This window comes from Colletotrichum destructivum, chromosome 10 (genome assembly GCF_034447905.1).
Source record: "Colletotrichum destructivum chromosome 10, complete sequence".
NCBI classification, from domain to species: Eukaryota; Fungi; Ascomycota; class Sordariomycetes; order Glomerellales; family Glomerellaceae; genus Colletotrichum; species Colletotrichum destructivum.
In genome coordinates this window covers 252,214-269,459 of record NC_085905.1, presented here as the reverse complement: position 1 = coordinate 269,459, position 17,246 = coordinate 252,214, and the positions used below count along the sequence as shown (strand labels likewise).

Sequence of the window (17,246 nt, the reverse complement as noted above, 5' to 3'; positions counted from 1 at the left end):
TGGGCTATTTACAAAATGGAAGCTGTCGGTATCGCCGCCAGCATCGCAGGCCTCGTCTTGGCTGTCCAGGAGTGCTACAAGATAGTCAACAAGCACGTCGGGAGTTCCAAAATCCAATCGGAAGAAATCAAGCAGATGCACTCCACCCTTCGCCAGTTCCTAACGGTGGTGGGCGGTTTTCGGGCGGTCCTCGAGGCGTCGCAGGAAGACGAGGACAGATTCAACCGCATGGGCCGTCTTGGGGACGTGATGACGGTCTGCAGGAAGATTCTTGAGGAAATCATTGCATATGAGGACGATGATCGGCTCAAAAAGCTCATCAGAGGCGCCAAGTTCGACAAGAGGCTGAAGCAATCGATGACCGAGCTTCATGACGCAAAGGTGCTTCTCAATCTTGCCATATCGGCCGAGCAGGAGTAAGTTGCGACTCCCTGGCATCCCTGACTTGTTAAGTGAAATTCTGACCAGGCTTGCAGCATCATCATCGCCGAAACCAACAAGTTCCTACACCAGGTGGGAGAGACCGTCGAGAACGTCTTCGAAACAGTGCAGGCCACTGCCGAGAAAATGGACGATATCCGAGGCCGGTTTCAGAGCCAAGAAGACGTGGAGGAGAAAAGGAAAATTCTCGACTGGATCTCGACCCGCACATTCGGGCCCATTCAAACCGATCTGCTGAATCGACTGCAAGAGGGAACAGGGGAATGGTTTCTGGAGGCCGAACCGTTCCAGACCTGGCAAACCTCAGCTTGCGAAAACGATCAAATTCTGTTCGGTCCTGGTAGCCTTGGCTCCGGAAAGACAATGATCACCGCGGCTGTGATTGAGCATCTGCACCAGAAGCACAAAGACCAGGCCGGCATTGCAATCAGCTACGTGTTTTGCAACTACAAGAACCGCGAACTCGACGACTCGATAACTCTCCTGCGCTGTCTGCTGCGGCAAATCGTCGACGTACTACCTTCGGTTCCGGAGAGCCTCAAGGAAATGCACAAGAAAGAGGAGTTACTGACCTTGAAGAAAGTCAGTGGGTTGTTGCAGGAAGCAGCTAGCAAGTGTTCTAACTGCTTCATCATTGTCGACGCCTTGGACGAGTTCCAATCCAGCAGTCACCAGAACTGCATGTCGCTGCTGTCCGAGATAACCAAGGCTAGGGCGCATGCCAAAGTCTTCGCCACATCCAGACCCATCCCCCGAATCTGTTCGTTCTTTGAGGGCCGCTTGTCTCAAGAGATCCGCGCAACTCATAACGACTTGGACACGGTCTTGGAGAGCCATATCGCAAGGTGTTCAAGGGTCTTGGACCGGGACGTGTCACTCCGTGATGAGGTCGAAGCTACGATCATTGGTGCTGTCAACGGAATGTAAGTTCGATGTAGGCCCCAAGCTACTTTACAAGATGGTGACTGACTCATCAATAGGTTTCTTCTGGCTCAGCTGTACCTCAATCGATTTGACGGCATTCTTACAGTTCGAGAGGTGAAGAATACGCTGAAGTCTCTCAGGGAACACAGTACAGAAGCCCGACTGGCTGATGAAGACGACAACGATTGGCAACTCGATGTCCTGAGCCACGCCTACGATGACACCATGTCGCGAATCCGTGCCAAGAAGGGAGAACACAGAGATATCGCCTTGAACGCGATAAAATGGATTACGCACGCCAGAAGACCACTTCAACCTAGCCAGCTACAAGAAGCGATGGTCATTCGGCCGAAAGATACCGAGTTCGACCAAGAGGCCGTTGCGGATATAGATGACATCCTTTCCGTCTGTGAAGGCCTTGTGGTGGTCGACGGAGAGGCAGACATCGTCCGCCTACACCATTATGCGGCACAAGAGTATTTCGAGCGAACTCGGGAGAAGCATTTCCCAGACGGAGAGTTTGAAATCAGCGGCACTTGCGCAACGTATCTCTCATTGGAGAGCATTCGCTGCTACAAAGAGGCATGCGGCATATGCAAGGACAACGGCGGAACCAAACCAAAGGATGCCATCGGCACTCGGCTCTTATGGTACGTGGCGCCGCACTGGGGATACCACGTCCGCCGATCGTCCAGAGTCCACGCCCAGGTCCAGAGTCTACTCAGCTCCAGTGAACTTACCGACACACTGAGCGATGTAATGAATATATTCGTGGCCCAGCACATTTGCGAGAAGGCAAGTCCACTGCATTTGGCCGCTTACTTTGGAGCCGATACGCTTCTTCAAAGCCTCATTGACGGATATGGAAGCGTGTACGAGGAGGACAAGTCAGGCGAGACGCCTTTATGCTACGCTATTAAAGGCGGTTGGGAATCTACCGTTCGCCTACTGTTGGAGAACGGCGCAACCGTTTGCAGTAGCATCTCTTACGGGCTTCTGAATCATCCTGGATACTCGTCAGCACTGCCCTTGCGTCTCGCCGTGGGCCATGGCCATATCGAAATCTTCCAAATCCTTGCTCGTGAGATGGATGAAGATTTAGAAATCGCCTGCTGGGTCAGACATGAACTCGACGGGGAGATGCTGTCTTTGGCTTGCGCGCGGGGATTGCGCGAACACGCCAAACTGCTTCTCGAAAGAGGAGCCGATCCCAACTGGGTAGCCAAATACCACCAATGCTATCAGGCCGTATACATAGGAAGCAGCACAGTTTTGGGGTTGGAACTGGTCTGGGATGAAATCCCCTCAGACTCAAAGGAGGGATGCAGAGAACGGCCTCTTGCGAATGCCATTAAGGCTTCCGATCTTGAGCTTATCGACATCCTGATGGAGGCTGAAGCTACCGTTCCGGAAGTCGAAGACGAGAGTATCGATTTTGGACTTCTTGGAAGCGCGGTGCGGTCCAACAATTCGGCAATCCTTACTCGTTACTCAAGTCCCGGACTTCGACATCGCTGAGGGACATGCCCAGCAACTTCTCGCACACGCAGCATTTCATGACGCAATGCAGTCGGTGCAATTCCTGCTGGACAAGGGTGTAAGCATCAACCAAGGTAACTGGGTTGGCCATTCTGTCCTATCGGCCAGCGCCAAGGTTGGCAAGGTGGACAATGTCAAGATTCTGCTAGACCTCGGCGCTGACGTCGAGTCACGAGACGCCCAAGGACGTTCTCCATTGTCCCATGCTGTGGGCGAGTATGGGTGCCCGGATGTTGTCCGCTTATTGCTTGAGCACGGTGCTGATCCCGAGTCCATTGATGACGAGGGGAGGAATCCTCTCTCCATTGCTGTCGAGCAAGGACCCGACGGAATGGCAGAAGTGCTGCTGGATCATGGCTGTCGTGTCAATGTCGCAGACAACGGAGGGCGTACGCCAATTTCATATTGCTGGCTGGACGCACGCCGTATCAAGACACTCATCAAGCATGGCGCCGACCTCACAGTAAAAGACCACATCGGACGAACACTACTCATGCATGCGGTGTTGGCAGCGGATAATGAGTATTTTTTCAACACCGAGATTGTCGATCTTCTTCTCAAAGACCACCAGGCTTTACTATATGAAGAGGATAGTTTCGGGAGGAGCCCTTTCGCCGTCGCCATCGCATACCACAAGCAGGAAGTAGTTGAGCATTTGCTTCTGTACGCAGGCAACCCGTTCGCTGGGGGAGAAAAATTCTCTAAACCAGTCTTCCTAGCAGCGGAGCTAGGCAATGAAGCCCTCTGCAGCCAGTTCTTGCAAAGAGCCATAGACCTGCACCACGTTATCCCTGGCGAGATCCGAGAGTCATTGGACAGGACGTTGACTTCTCAGGCCGGCTTTCATTCCTTCTTGAGAATGTGGTCCAAGCCCTGCTCGATCTGTTTGAGTCCGGTTGTCTTCACCGAGACATATCACTACTGTGAGCAATGTAACATCGACATCTGCTACCGGTGTCAACCAGGAGTCTCGGAGAGGTACCCTTGCAAAAGCCGCGACCAGAGCCATTCTTTCCAGACCAGATTCAGATACGGCGACGAAATGGATTTTCACTTGGGCTGTCATGAAAAGAGAGAACAGATGTTTAAAAATTTGTATCAGTGGTTGGTATACTGCAAGTCTCGAGGGGAAGCGAAACTGCCCTTCGATACACTGTTGGACTTGCTTAAGAGCGAAGAGGACGCTGCTTCAAGTGGCTAGAGATTAAGGGGAGAATAGGACGGCGTTTCTTGTTTAGTTTTCTATTAGACTCGAATTAAATAAGCAACTGCTTTCTCTGATTCGAAAACGTGAACGTTGATATGGCGTCACACAGATGTCTTCCAGATTTCACGCTGTTGCCTTATCAAACAAAACCGCTGTTTACATATTTGAGGCCACGCTCTACCCCTTCTTGAATCTCAGAGATTCCCAATACCGCCCCTCGGCCAGGTCTCTCCTCATGATGAAGCAGACCAGCCTCCATAAGGACATCCAACGGCCTCACAGTTGTCCGGCCAGCCTTGAACACATACTTGGTGACCAACGTCGCGAACACGCCTTTACCCAGGACTTTATCGTCGAGAACAGCGGTCGGACCGCCCCGCAGGTCCACCTCGGCGAGGAGCCCGTCCGTGTCGGGCTTCGAGAAGTAGGTCACGAGGTACAGCGACCGCTCGTCCCATGCCAGGATCCTCGACGAAACACGATACGCCTGCCAGGGCGCGACGGGTCGTTTGAAGCTGGACTGCACCGCGGCGAGGACGAAATCCGCGGGCCCGAGGCGCGCGAGCGCCGGCGACAGGAGTTTGGTGAGCAGGGCCGCGCGGCTGATGTCCGCGTCGGTGAAGAACGTGCTGTTGGACTTGTGCAGGTTGACGTCGAGGTCGAGCGGGGCGACCCGGTGGTTGGCGACTTCGTATCTGAACAGGCTGGGGGAGGCGCTGGTGATTGCAGATTCCTGTATGCTATCCGCCGTTCTGGAAGCCGTTCTGGAGTTGTTGGAGAGTCGAGGCCGGAAGAGTCGGTAGACAGAAGGCAACAGGCGCAGGGTGTGAACCAGAGGCAAGCTCTTCGCATTCACAAAGAGAAAGCCAAATAGGCCAACGAACAAGAGCTGTGTTTTCCATGACGGGGTTGAAAAGTGAGTAGTTGGAAAGAGGTCGCGGGATACGAGGATGCTCGTTAAGTTGCCGATCAAGTTCGTCATGTTGAACTATGCTTGTGTGTTGGAATGGTGTTCGATTGTTAGCATGTCGGAGCAATATGAGCCTAGATTTCATAATGGTCTTTAAATATACCAAAACTGCCACTCGCCGTTAGTGTGCCGGTTGAATATGTCATCTTCTGGAAGCAAACATGGCCCTGGGGGCCCGCAGCTGACTTACTGTCTCTTGAAGCCTAGTAAGAACAGTAAGCAGATCTGACGCCGCGGATCTCATAGCACAAACGGAGCTTCGTATCACTCCATTGCCCCCAGATCTAGACCCCTAAAACACTGGAGAGAGTGATACAATGTTGGAAGAATTAAGCTACAAGAGCTTGAAGGTTATAAGATTCTATGGACTGTGCCTTGATAGAAGAGTGTCGCGAAAAAACGACGCCGATAATTCTAGTCAGTAATTAACGCTCCATAAACTACCTCGTGACAAAGTGTAAACCAACATAAGCAGCCTCTAGTAGTCCTGAGGAAGCTATATGATCAAATGCTCGTTTCAAAAAATAAGCCGACAAAATGAAAAGGAGGCCAGATGAATCGATTCTGTCAAAACAAAAAAACGAGTTGCCATAGCCATAGTCGTACATGCTCTGAGCCATTCGCATTGTGATGTTCAACGTGCAACAAGTACGGGCAACAGAAGATAGGTCTGTTAAATCCCTATGCTTGGAACAACTACAAAAACTTCAAAATGCAACACAACTCAATCTAATCCCTGACTACCCTACCCAACAGTCGCAATGGAGTCCCGTTCATCCGCGACCCTCTTCATCCACTCCCCCCAGTTCCCCAGAACCTCCCCGAGTGGCTCCGAGCTGGTCACCCGGAACGCCTCCTCTATGTATCCCTTATCCAAAGAGAAGGGCGTCCCCGTCACGTTTGGGATATACCTCCCCACCAGCAGCGACGGCTTCAGCCGGTCCGCGCTCAGGCTGTCTTGCAGCACCCGCCGGAACGCCTCCATCCGCGAACGCAAGAAGGAGCTGTGGAAGGGCACGTCTACGCCGGCCAGCGGCACCGTTGCGCCGCCGCGCTTCAACTCGATCTGTTGAGGGGTGATGTTGGCGTACCTAGCATCATTGTCCCTCACGATGCTTGTAAGCGCATCGACGGATAAATAGTCGGAGGCAGAGTGAGAAGTCGACACAGTCTTGATGGCGTCGCAGGTCCGCTGCAGCAGGTCCAAGGCCCGCAGGTCGCCGGCGCAGACATACTGGCCGTTTCGGATGTTGAGGTTGACGATCTCGACGAAGAAGCCTGTCTGTGTGTGGATAGCAGTGATGAGGTCGCGGAGGCCATGTTCGGTGAATCCTAGTCAGATATTTAGTCAACACATTCCCAAGACGAAAGAAAGAAATCAGAAGAGCGCATGAATGAACCGGCCACGGGATATCATGCTTTGACTTACTGCTGCTGACCCGACTGGGATCTACCGCGACCATGGAAAAGGAGCTGCGTCCCATCTCGTCCCTCTCGACGGCGCCCTGCATGGTCATGCCGCGGCAGAAGACGAGGTACATCAGGCTCTCAAAGGGCATGAAGTCGGTGACGGAGGCCAGGGCGGCGTACTCGCCGAGGGAATGGCCGGCAAACTGGACCGCGCCGCCGACGACCCCGGCAGCCTGCATGTCCTTGAAGGCGGCCATCTCCATGATGGTCAGCGCGGGCTGCGAGAACTGCGTCGCGAAAAGCAGGCCGTGCGGGGAGGAGTGCGTGTAGGACGTCGACTGCTCGGTGATGGTCGGGAACAGAGGCCGCCTCTGTGGCTTTCCTCCTCCGCCGCCGCCGCCGCCCTCCTGGGCACCGCCGGGCACCTCGTAGGACATGGAGATGTAGTTGTGCCGCAGCTGACGGCCGCGGACGCCGCCAAAGTAGACGGTGGCTGTTTTCGGGTTGGTCCGCACAATCTCCAGGATGCTGAGGCCAAACTGTGAGACGAAGTAGGCGTCGGCTCGGTCCCAGATGGCGCGGGCCACGGGCGACGAGGCGTAGAGGTCCATCCCCATGCCCTTCTCCTGGCTGCCCTGGCCTGTGAAGAGGATGGTCGTCGACGGCTGAGCCACGAGGGCCGAGCCGTGGAGCACGAGATGGCCGGTCTCGTCGTTCAACACGTTGATGTCGTAGACCATCAGCCCGTCCTGGAGTCCCGTGTGCTGCAGAGAGACGCTGAGAGTATCGGAGGGCAGGACCATGCCCACAAAGGAGACTCCGAAGTGGCGAATGCGGCTGGGATGCCCTTCCGCTGCGTGTCTTTCCAACGTCTGGCGGACGAGGGCAGAGCAGTACATGCCGTGGGTGATGGTGCCGGGCAACCCGGCAATCTGGGCAAACAGCGGCGAGGTGTGGATCGGGTTGTAGTCACCCGAAGCACGAGAATACGGCTCGTTACTCGAAGGGATGCGGATCTTGGCTCTCGTCGACGGCCCGGGGGTCGGCAGTTGATGGGTCGTTTGAGAATCTACGACCTTGCCACGTCGCTGTAGGTAGGACAGGACTGAGTTGGAGCTGGACTTGCCAACGTGGTGCTTGACGATGCCAATCTCACTCAGGTCGCCGGATTCCGATCTGGTGTAGACCTTGCCCGACGTGTCGATGCTGCTGCGCGTCGACTCGGAAGCCCACCGCGTAACTGTCTCGAGATGGAACTCGAGCGTCAGGTCGTTCAGGTTCAAGTCGGCAAGCTTGTTGCCGTCTGCGATGTGCAGCCATGGCTTTGAGGCGAGTATGCCAATGTCCTTGTTCGAGCGTATCTTTAACTCATAAGGCAGCTCGATCGTGCGGGCGAAGGTCGACCCAAAATCCGTGTACTTGCCCCTGAACAAGAACCGCGAGCGGACGGTTATGAGCTCGGAGCCTCCGTCTGCCCTCTTGATATCGCAAACAATCTCGACCGTCTTGCCAGAGTCGTCGATCGTGGTAGATGATACACGTGCTCGGGTCTGCAAGGTATCGCCAACCTTGAGACCCTCGGCACCGCTGTGAACCTCGTACGCATTCGACAAGTGCACAAGCTTCAGCACGTCACCCTGGATAGGCTTCTGGAGGAGCGCCTGGCAGATGGGATCCCAGCCGACCACGATGGCAAAGTCAAGGAGCACGCGCTCGTGCTGCGTCGGACTCCTGTAGCCTACTGCCCTGTTGAAGTCGCGCACGAGGGCCTCGTCACACGTGTAAGTGCCGTTGAACGTCGATAGATCTGCCCTAGACTCCGAGGGGCCTGGCCTAATTGTCGACTCCGATCCACTCGTCCATAACTGGCGGTACATGTCGCCGATCCGCTCGTTGCGGTCTTCGGTGACCTCTCGTAAGGGAGCGAAGCTCGTCTCCGGATGGTACTGAAACCTCAGCAGCAGAGGGACGGGCGTGTCGGAACCTGTGAGGTGGGTGTACAACGCGACTCGTATCTCGTTCAAATGCCTCATCGCCTCGACAAGAAGTACCCTTTTCCCGATTCCCGTTTCAGAGAAGAGAGAAACGGTGTTCTCGTCGATATCAGCATCGTCAGGGTTGAAGGCGTCGAGCAAATGCAACAGGGGGTTGGGAACCAGATCGCGACCCTGAACGACGAAACGACTGCCGAATAGAGCAACCTGCCAGCCAGCCTTGACTCCCGAGGACGGAGCCCGGACGTCTTTGTTGCGCTCCGGTAGCACGATACCGAGCTGGTTCGTAGCTGCTGGTCTGGCGGCCGTCGAGAGGGTTCGTTGGAGACACTCCTCGTAAGGTATCGATGCCTCGTCGCCCTCAAAAGCCTCCGCGAGAAGATGCCGGTACACCGAAGCGTTGATTGCGTCCAGAACATCACCGACAGGTTCATCGATCGTGGTTGTATGGCGAGCGGCGACTGGCCCATGCAGGATGAACACCCGTCCAGCATCCTGGTCTACGACGGTGTCAAGGTTCTCCGACTGCCACAGCGAGTCTTTCTTGAAGAAGGTCTCGAAGCCGTCGTCCAGAACAGGCACAAACAGGACGGGCTTGGCCCCGGGGCGTCTGCACAGCTGCACGAAAAAGTCGACATCCTCTGGGCAGAGCAGAGCAGTCGAGGCCCCCGGGTAAGCCTGCAGCACCTTCTCAGCTATTCTTGAAGGGCTTGAGTCGCACTCCTTGAGATCAACCAGGGAAAAGGAGTCAAAATCGGAGAAACGAGCCTCGATCTGTGATAGAAATTCGAAGAGGAGACGCGGGTGGCTCTGGTCTACCCACCGCCCTCCGGCAAACATGAGCTCGATAACCCTCTCCACGACTTCTTTGTACGTCATGTCGGCGACGTCGCAAGGTATCCTCTGAGCGTTCACACCGAACCATGGGCGCTGGAAGTCCTCATTAAGGCGCGAGATGATGTAGCCCTTCTTGGAGGCGATGACGGCAGCGCGCTTCTTCCTGTCGAGCGAGAAGACGGTCCTGTCCAGCTCGGCCCAGAGCCGTCCGCCTCGGTTGGCGATGATGTGGATGGGCTCGCCCATCTCGCTAACGACGGAAACGACGCCGCCAGTCGGGCCTCGATACGTTCCGTCCCATTGCGAGTCCTCGACGCCCTGGGCCGCCACGATCTCGAGTTTCGCCTGGCGCGAGGTGAGCGCCTCAGCGCATGTCATGACCCTGCTGCCGAAGAGGGCGCCGTCGAAGGGCATGGGCGACTTCTTGCCGCGGGACAGACTCCAGGTCCCGGTCAGATACGGCAAGACATCATCGCCGCTCCCGAATCCGGAGCCGGCGACCAAGTGAACGTTGTCCCGGGCCCGGATCTCGCCGTACGTCTCCAGGATCGGGGCGTGGAAGTCTTCCGCCGAGTGATGGCCGCCGCCACGTCCGCCCGTCCACTGCAGGATGACGGGGAAACTCGGGTTCTCCGCGGCGATCCGGAGCACCTGCCGGATGGACTCCGCCGAGCTGGGCTTGAACGAGATGTGCTCCAGGCCGAGCGTGGTGATGTATTCGGTCGCCACTTCGAGAGACGGGACGCCGCCGCCGACCGTCAGTCCGGTCAAGGGGAAGCCTTGGCCGCGCAGCTGGCGCACCAGAGGGATCTGCCACGCAATGGCTTTGGGGCTCACGTAGATGACGTTGATGGTGATGCCGCGCCCGGGGGGGATCATGTCGCGGAGTCTGGTGAGGGCCAACTGCAGAGAGCTGGCGTCGTGGTAGCCGCCCGCGGCGAATTCGACGTGGTAACCTGCTCTCACTGTGTTTTGATAGTTCAGTTGTTAGCCACTGAGATGAGAGAGACTCGAACTGACGAGGGGGCGGGTCGTAGATCAAAGAGGCAAGAGAAAGACTACTCACTGACTGCGGCAACGAACTCGGGATGCGTCGTCGTCGGCGTCATTCCCGCCACGAAGAATGGAGGCAGCCCCAAAAGACGGCTAAGCCTGGATGCGACCATCGGCCCGCTGGCTGTACGGACAAGAGACGCTCGATGGCTCTCCTCCCACCTGGGAGCCCATTGGATATCTCTCTCATCCGGCGAGAACAGCTCAGCCAGTGACCCCTGAGGCCCTTCGGGTTGCGAGTCCAGTTTCCCTGCAACCAGAATACGAGTTCCTGACCCGAGAAGATTCCGGTGCGTCAAGTTGCCCACGCCACCTGATAGGCCAGGGCCAAAGTCCACCACGTGTGTTGCTCCCGTGAAATCGATCTCGGTCCAGTCAACCGGCTCTGAGGTGATCTTCCTAATAACCAAGGGAACCAGATTCTGATCCTCCTCTTCCTGATAACTGGCCGTCCACCCGGAAGAGTCCGCTGACAGACGGTTCACCGGGACCCTGAGAGCTTGTTTCGAGATGAAGATATCCTTCACGTCTTGCTCGATTAACGGCACAGCATCGTCCAGTAGTCTCGAATGGCACGGAACGGTGACAGGTAGAAACTGCATCGACGGCGAGAGCTTCCGTTGGGAATAGGGAACGCGGGCTTGGGGCCCGGTCCGGCCGCCGGCCGAAGCGGCCTTGCATGAGTTGATGAGTGCCGCAAGCGAGCGGACTGGCCCGCTGATGACGAAGTTCGAGCCTGTGTTCTTAAGGGCAATGTAAACATGCTGTCTGGTGGGGAGACGGTCGTTTAGGCCTGCGACGATGTTTTCCAGATCCCGCTGCCGGATGTTAGAAATGGAGAGCATTGAGGATGGAGCCCCATGGCCTTCCTTGACCAAGGCCAGGGAGTCCTTTTCGGAGAGATTTCTATCCGGTTCACCATGTTAGTGAAGATTTACAGACCAGACAGTTGGCACATCTCCAAAGGCGTTTGTTTACTTACTCTTCACGGAGGGCCTGCTGGCATCTGGCTCCAATCCAAAACAGAATCTCGACGGCCTTGACAGCGAGTTCGTCAAACTCGTCCCACGTCGATGCAGCTGATACCGCCAGCGCTGTCACCAGCCCCTGGGAGTGGCCCGCCACGCCCTGCAAGAGACGAGAAAGGTCCCCAGGGGCCACTCCTAGAGCCATGAAGACGGCCTTGACGTGCAGCAGCTGCAAGACGCCTATGAGCGGGAAGCTCACAGGGGCCGCAACGAGAGCGTCTGTGCTGGGGGTCGATTCGGGGGCTTCGAGCCATTGCAGGACGTCGAGGCCGTGTGGGTAGAGGTCGGAAACCGAGCTGTTCTGTGCGAGGTGCTGGAGTTTTTGGCTGAGTGACTCTGCGAGGGTGCGGACCAAGGGCTCGTATGTCGAGAACACATTTCGGATCTCGTCAAAGTAGTGCTCGCTGTTGCCCTGTCCCCCAAAGAGCAGATGCAAGCCGGCTTGACCTCGAGCTCCCGCATCCAACAGGGCCGAGGTTTCTCGAGGCTTGGTCGGCCTGTTGGCTGCGACGAGCGCCTCATAGTAAGATTGTATCGCCTGTGTCTTGCTCTGTTTGTCTTTGATGGTTCCAATGACTGCGGTGTGGATGTCGTTGTCTTGAAGGATGTAGTGGTCAAGATGGTCCAGCAACAACTCGAGCAAGTCATCGCGATCGCTCCCTCCACCTCTTGCAACGTGCGTTCCGAAGCGAGCGGTCAGTTCCAGCGTTGATCTGGGGATTCTAGATGCTGGGGCCGTTGCAGTAGATGCAAGGAATTCGTCTCTCTGGTTACCGGCGAAGTGAACGAGGTTGGGAGGAACCTCGAGTGGCACTGCGATGTCGCCATGTGAGAGAGTGAATACGACCATGGCGGCGGTACGACAACGGGTCTGCCCGTTCTGAGTTGGAATTTAGCAGTAACAAAGAGTTGTATTTTCACGACATGAGAGTATCTTAGAGTGTGATGAAGATACAAGGCACAACTCCAGTAACAACGAGGCAGCCTCGATTTCGGAAAGGGACAGGATTTAGAGCCATCACAGTTATGGCTTATTGCAAAACTTAGGCAGTCTTCTCGAAATCGGGTTCAATGGAATTACTCAACCCGTTCGATGGACAGTTCCGCATGGCCGTTCATAGGCTCAACATCCTTGCATCATCCAAGACCCTGATTGTGATCTTCCTCTTTGAGAAATCTACATTCCACTTGCCTCAGGTGTAAATGAAGTCTCTCATGCAGAAGTTCCCTTAGTCTCTGTGTTCGGTAGAAACGTGTAAGCCATGCTTAGGTGCCTGCGAGCTCCACGCTTACTGTATGCGATGCCTTCGCTAAACATGGATCCTTCAACGCTGGTGGGGACGCCTATATGGTTACTGTTGCTCTAGATAATCGTATACAGTAAACAAAAAACACAGATGGTGACTAAAGGTCAGACGCTTTAGCGCATCTAGACTCCTGTATTTACTGTCTGGCAAGTAAGCACAGCAATGTCGTGATTCTTACTCCAATTCGTTACTTGGATAGATCGTCAAACGTCAGGCAGCAGAAAGATGAGAACACAGGGCACAAGATTACTACGTGCTGACTACGGAGTAAGATCAAGCTGCGTTAATCAGAAGCAGTTGACACACTATTCACTCTCCCGGTAAGCAGCAGTTAGGCGCGGCAGATGACTGCTACGTGTTGGAAGCACGATGACTGTGCCTTGTAGATGTTGTGAAACGCGGCAAGGATTACCATGTTGTGGATCAGGGGTCCCTTGGCCGCAGGGCCCAGCGATCTTGATCAGTCGGACCCTGACAAGACAGTGTAGAGTGTGAAAATAGTGTGATTATTGTGGTCGCTGATTTACTATGTAGCAGTCTTGTAGTCATGCTCATGTCTTAGCTTCCAGTTACTCCTCTTTACGTATGGATCTCAGCAAAACATTCAACCACATTCTCTCTCTGATTCTCCACAACAGGAGTGTGGGAAGCCCCAAGTGTAATGGACTCAGAACTTGGTGATCGGGTGCCCCCATTGTTCAGTGTCCTCTTGCGTCCCCCGCTGTATTCCAGAAATGATGGAAGAGAGTCGCAGAAGCTCCCCCCCAGCGCTGTTGAAGGTGAACTTTTCGTTCGTGGACAGCCGGCTGATGGTCCGAATGGGAACGGCGGCTGCCGCTGTTCCAACCGCCACGACTTCATCCAAATCAGAGAGGGAAGAAAAGGGAAGCTACATGCATGTTTTGTCAGCCAAAACCAACGTTCCACATGTCCAGTAATGTGCGTATGTGTTTTGTATGTGCTGGATAGACGGAACGAGGAGGGGAGAGAGCCACAGAGCGCGCGGCAAGGGAATCAGTTAACACTAACCTCTTTCTTCTCAACAATCCAGCCCTCTCGCTCGGCAACCCGCACCATGCTGTCGCTCGTCGCGCTGGCAATCGCATTCTCCGTCTGCGGGACCACCAGCACGCTTCTCCCACTTGCGTCCGTCCTGTGCCCCAGGAAGCCGCTTGTGGAGAACTCCTCGACGAACGTCCTGGTCGCGCTGTCGAGGTGCAGCGTGATGCCGTACCCCAGCTCCTTGGCCCTGGCCGCGTGGCGCCAGACGGGCGCGTAGTTCCCGCCGACCTTGACGCCGCCCACGCCTCTCGGCGCAGCGCGGTCAAAGTCTTCGAGCACGAGGCCGTCGATGGCGGCGGTGCCGTGGTACGGGCGGATGGGATGCACGTAGACGGCCAGGACGGACTCCTCGGGGGCGGCCAGGGCGAGCTGCGCAGAGGCGCCGAAGAGCACGGGACGGATGTACAGGTAGGCGTCCGTGTCGGCGGGAGGGACGAGGTGGGCGTTGGCCGCGACTGCTCTCTCTACGGACGCGAGGAACAGCGCCTGCGAGGGGGCCGGGAGGGACACGGCCTCGGCAGACCGTTGGAGACGGGCTGCGTGGAACGCGGGGCGGAAGACGCTGATGTGTCCGTCGGCGGTGCGGAACGCCTTGAGGCCCTCGTAGCACTGCTGTCCGTAGTTCAGGCCGGGGCTCATGCCGCTGATGGAGATGTTGGGGTTGGCGACCAGCTCGGGGGCCGTCCATTTCCCGGTTGAGAGGTGGAAACGGGCTTCGACATGCCCGCGGTTGGGTAGTTCGAGGCCGAGGCCGAGTGACGACCAGTCTACCATAGAATTAGTTGTTGAAAAAGCTAGAAGCAGCAAAGCTTTGGAGTGAGTTTACCGATGTTCTTGTCTGGAACGGGCGGAGACATGGTGGTTGGTTGTGAAAGATGGCCGAGTTGCTGTTGATGTTGTTCGATGTAGGAAGAGTCTTTGAAACCTGGACTTGCCGGTTAATTCAAGATGGAAGATGTGTGCTGTGTTCCCTCAACCCAATCTTACCGTTTGACTTGTTTGATTCTCAAAATCAGGAGCACATATCTTCTCAACATGAGGTACAGTGATATGTACTTGGACTCTGATCATGACACAACCTTGGACGTAATATTCCTTTTGTTCCACTAACCATAAGACGACGCATTGGAGTTGGATTCACAGTAAGCCGAGTTCAGCCAGCAAATAAGCAACGTTACGTAACCCTATTCAGAGAGTAATCACTCATAATTGTGTGCAGGCTGCCTGCTGACTATGGAAGAATACCTCCCTGGTAACAAGCGTAATAGCCGCAACCCAAGTTAGGAATTTTCAGAGTTGAACCAGCCGGACAAGACTCTGGTCGCCCTCTCAAGTGTGAAGCAAACTCCCCCGAGGCTCTTCAGACATGCTTTCGTGCCGTGAAGCTCAGGATAGGGCCCGTCTTCTGCGCCGTGATAAAGTCCCATAGCTGGTACTCCTGCACGCGATGCCGGCCGTACACTCCATCGCCGCGTCCGCGTCCAATCTGGCCCAGTTCGCCATCGACGGGCTCAAAGTCACCATCGTACAGGACTTTTGCCATCGTGAGCATGATTTCCGTAGTCGCTAGCCCCTTGCCCAAGCAGCTGCGCGTGCCGATGGAAAACGGGTTGAAGACGGAGCGCGCGCGCTCGACACTGCCTGTGCCGTCGTCCTCCAGCCACCGCTCCGGCCTGTACTCGAAAGGGTCCGTGAAGTACTCGCTGCTGTGGTGGACCGAGTAGATGGGCACGCCGACGTCGCATCCGGCCGGGATGGTCTGGGAGTCCACGACGACGGCGCCACCCGGCAGAGCCTCCCTCCAAAGCGAGGAGCCCACGGGCGGCGACATGCGGAGCGACTCGTCGATGCAGGCGCGCAGGTAGGTGCACGACATGAGCGTGGCGCCCAGGACGACGTCCTGCCGGGAGGCGAACTTGCCGCGGACCTCCGCCGCGGCCGTCGCGTAGGCCTCCCTGTTGTTCGCCAGGTAGAAGAACAGGCCGGAGAGCGCCGTGGACGAGGTGTCGGAGCCCGCGACGATGAGCGTCGTGCTCTCGGCGGCGATCTCGGCGTCGTCGAACCCGCGGCCGGTCTCCGGGTCCTTGGCCGACGCGAGGTTGGCGAAGACGTCGGCGTCCCGGCTCCCCTGCGCGCCGATGTCGATCGACACCGTCTTGCCCTTGAGCGCGCGGTCGCGCACGACACGCGAGACGAACTTGATGAAGCGGTTGCGGGCGGCGATGGCCTCGCGGAAGAAGCGCTTGTCGATCCGCAGCGCGGCGAGGCGCGGCCACTGGATCAGTGCCGACATGCGCGTGTTGGACTTGTCAATGGACTCCGTCACGTAGCGGAACCGCTCCTCCTCCAGCAGGTTGTACCGGGCGCCGAAGACGACGTCGGACATGATGTCGAAGGACAGGTAGTAGCACCACTTGGCCATGTCCAACGTCTTGGTGCGCCTGCTGTCGTCCTCCCCACCGCCCGAGAACGCGGCGGCGCAGAGCTTGTCGATGTGGCCGGCGATGCGATGCTCGTACCCGCGTTGAGCCTTCTCGGAGACGCCCTGTGCCATGATCCTACGGCGACGGGCGTGGTCTTTGCCGCCGCGGATGGTCAGAGTGTTGGGAGCTCGGTGGATCAGCGGCGTGTAGGCGTCGGCCTTGATGAACTTGGTGGCCGCGCCAGTGCCGTAGATGTCTCTAAGGCCTCCGGCCGTGTTGAAGGTGAGCTGGTTGGGCCCGTAGCGGACGTAGTCGCCTGCAGATCACGAGGATTAGTAAAGAGTATCACTCCGGTCTGTCTGGACCTACCGTATTTCTCGTGGCACCTCCAGAAGTCGAGGTGGATGTCGCCCTTCCAGCCATGATAGGCGGCATAGGCGTTGGTGAACTTGGCGAGGAACGGTCCTGGGTACTTTGCGTATGGATGGAAGAATGCGAGATACGTGGCTCTGGCGAATATCTATCGGAGGGGTTGTGATGTTAGCCTAGTTACTATCTCAAAGAACAAGACGAGGGATTCGTGACGTACGTAGAGGACAGCGATAGTAGCTGGAGCCAGCAACAATCTGGTGATTTCGTGCATTGTGGTGTATGATGGAGGCAGAAGTTCTTCAGCAACTGAACTGCGTTGGGCTTCCCACCTCAACTGTTTGATTTTTCCTAGTTTTTCTCTTCTTCTTTTTCAATCCCACTCGTAAAAGTCTCAATCTTGGCATCATCGAGTAGCACACTGAAAGGCCAGCTGCCTGGCCTGCGTTGTCTGGTGCTTGACGTTGCCAGCCCAGTCTTACTTGTATGAGAATTACTAGGCTTAACGTCGTTATCAATGCCTAAGTCGGGCGTCTTCCCGTCGTAGTGTACGTACAGTAAGCAGACGACAACCAGCCCTGCCGCTGTTTTATCATGGACCTTCTAACGCTGTTGACAGAACAGGTGCTAACATCAAACTGATAGTTATCATGGAGAGCCATATTAAGAAAACGACTTCAGC

The 17,246-nt window shown here is 56.1% G+C and overlaps 5 protein-coding genes across 5 annotated transcripts; 1 reads left to right on the top strand and 4 right to left on the bottom strand.

The window, feature by feature from the left end:
* Positions 1–15: 15 nt before the first annotated feature.
* On the top strand, positions 16–4,105 carry CDEST_14346 (Putative NACHT nucleoside triphosphatase, P-loop containing nucleoside triphosphate hydrolase; the record flags this gene model as incomplete). Its single annotated transcript, XM_062930502.1, has 5 exons — positions 16–416; positions 477–1,364; positions 1,422–2,820; positions 2,897–3,827; positions 4,038–4,105. 5 exons carry the CDS (start codon positions 16–18, stop codon positions 4,103–4,105), a joined length of 3,687 nt encoding a protein of 1,228 aa, XP_062786553.1.
* Positions 4,106–4,250: 145 nt separating this feature from the next.
* Positions 4,251–5,093, bottom strand: CDEST_14345 (Putative HotDog domain superfamily protein; the record flags this gene model as incomplete). Its single annotated transcript, XM_062930501.1, has 1 exon — positions 4,251–5,093. The coding sequence occupies one exon, from the start codon at positions 5,091–5,093 to the stop codon at positions 4,251–4,253; it is 843 nt and encodes a 280-aa protein (XP_062786552.1).
* A 733-nt stretch (positions 5,094–5,826) lies between these two features.
* Positions 5,827–12,253, bottom strand: CDEST_14344 (Putative Acyl transferase domain superfamily, maoC-like dehydratase domain, fatty acid synthase; the record flags this gene model as incomplete). Its single annotated transcript, XM_062930500.1, has 4 exons — positions 5,827–6,413; positions 6,511–10,287; positions 10,389–11,281; positions 11,358–12,253. The coding sequence occupies 4 exons, from the start codon at positions 12,251–12,253 to the stop codon at positions 5,827–5,829; spliced, it is 6,153 nt and encodes a 2,050-aa protein (XP_062786551.1).
* Positions 12,254–13,377: 1,124 nt separating this feature from the next.
* CDEST_14343 (Putative aminotransferase class IV, branched-chain amino acid aminotransferase II) lies at positions 13,378–14,629 on the bottom strand (the record flags this gene model as incomplete). Its single annotated transcript, XM_062930499.1, has 3 exons — positions 13,378–13,599; positions 13,740–14,539; positions 14,599–14,629. The coding sequence occupies 3 exons, from the start codon at positions 14,627–14,629 to the stop codon at positions 13,378–13,380; spliced, it is 1,053 nt and encodes a 350-aa protein (XP_062786550.1).
* A 503-nt stretch (positions 14,630–15,132) lies between these two features.
* Positions 15,133–16,838, bottom strand: CDEST_14342 (Putative cytochrome P450; the record flags this gene model as incomplete). The annotated part of the gene is made up of 3 exons (XM_062930498.1): positions 15,133–16,511; positions 16,565–16,715; positions 16,785–16,838. 3 exons carry the CDS (start codon positions 16,836–16,838, stop codon positions 15,133–15,135), a joined length of 1,584 nt encoding a protein of 527 aa, XP_062786549.1.
* Between the last annotated feature and the right edge of the window lie 408 nt (positions 16,839–17,246).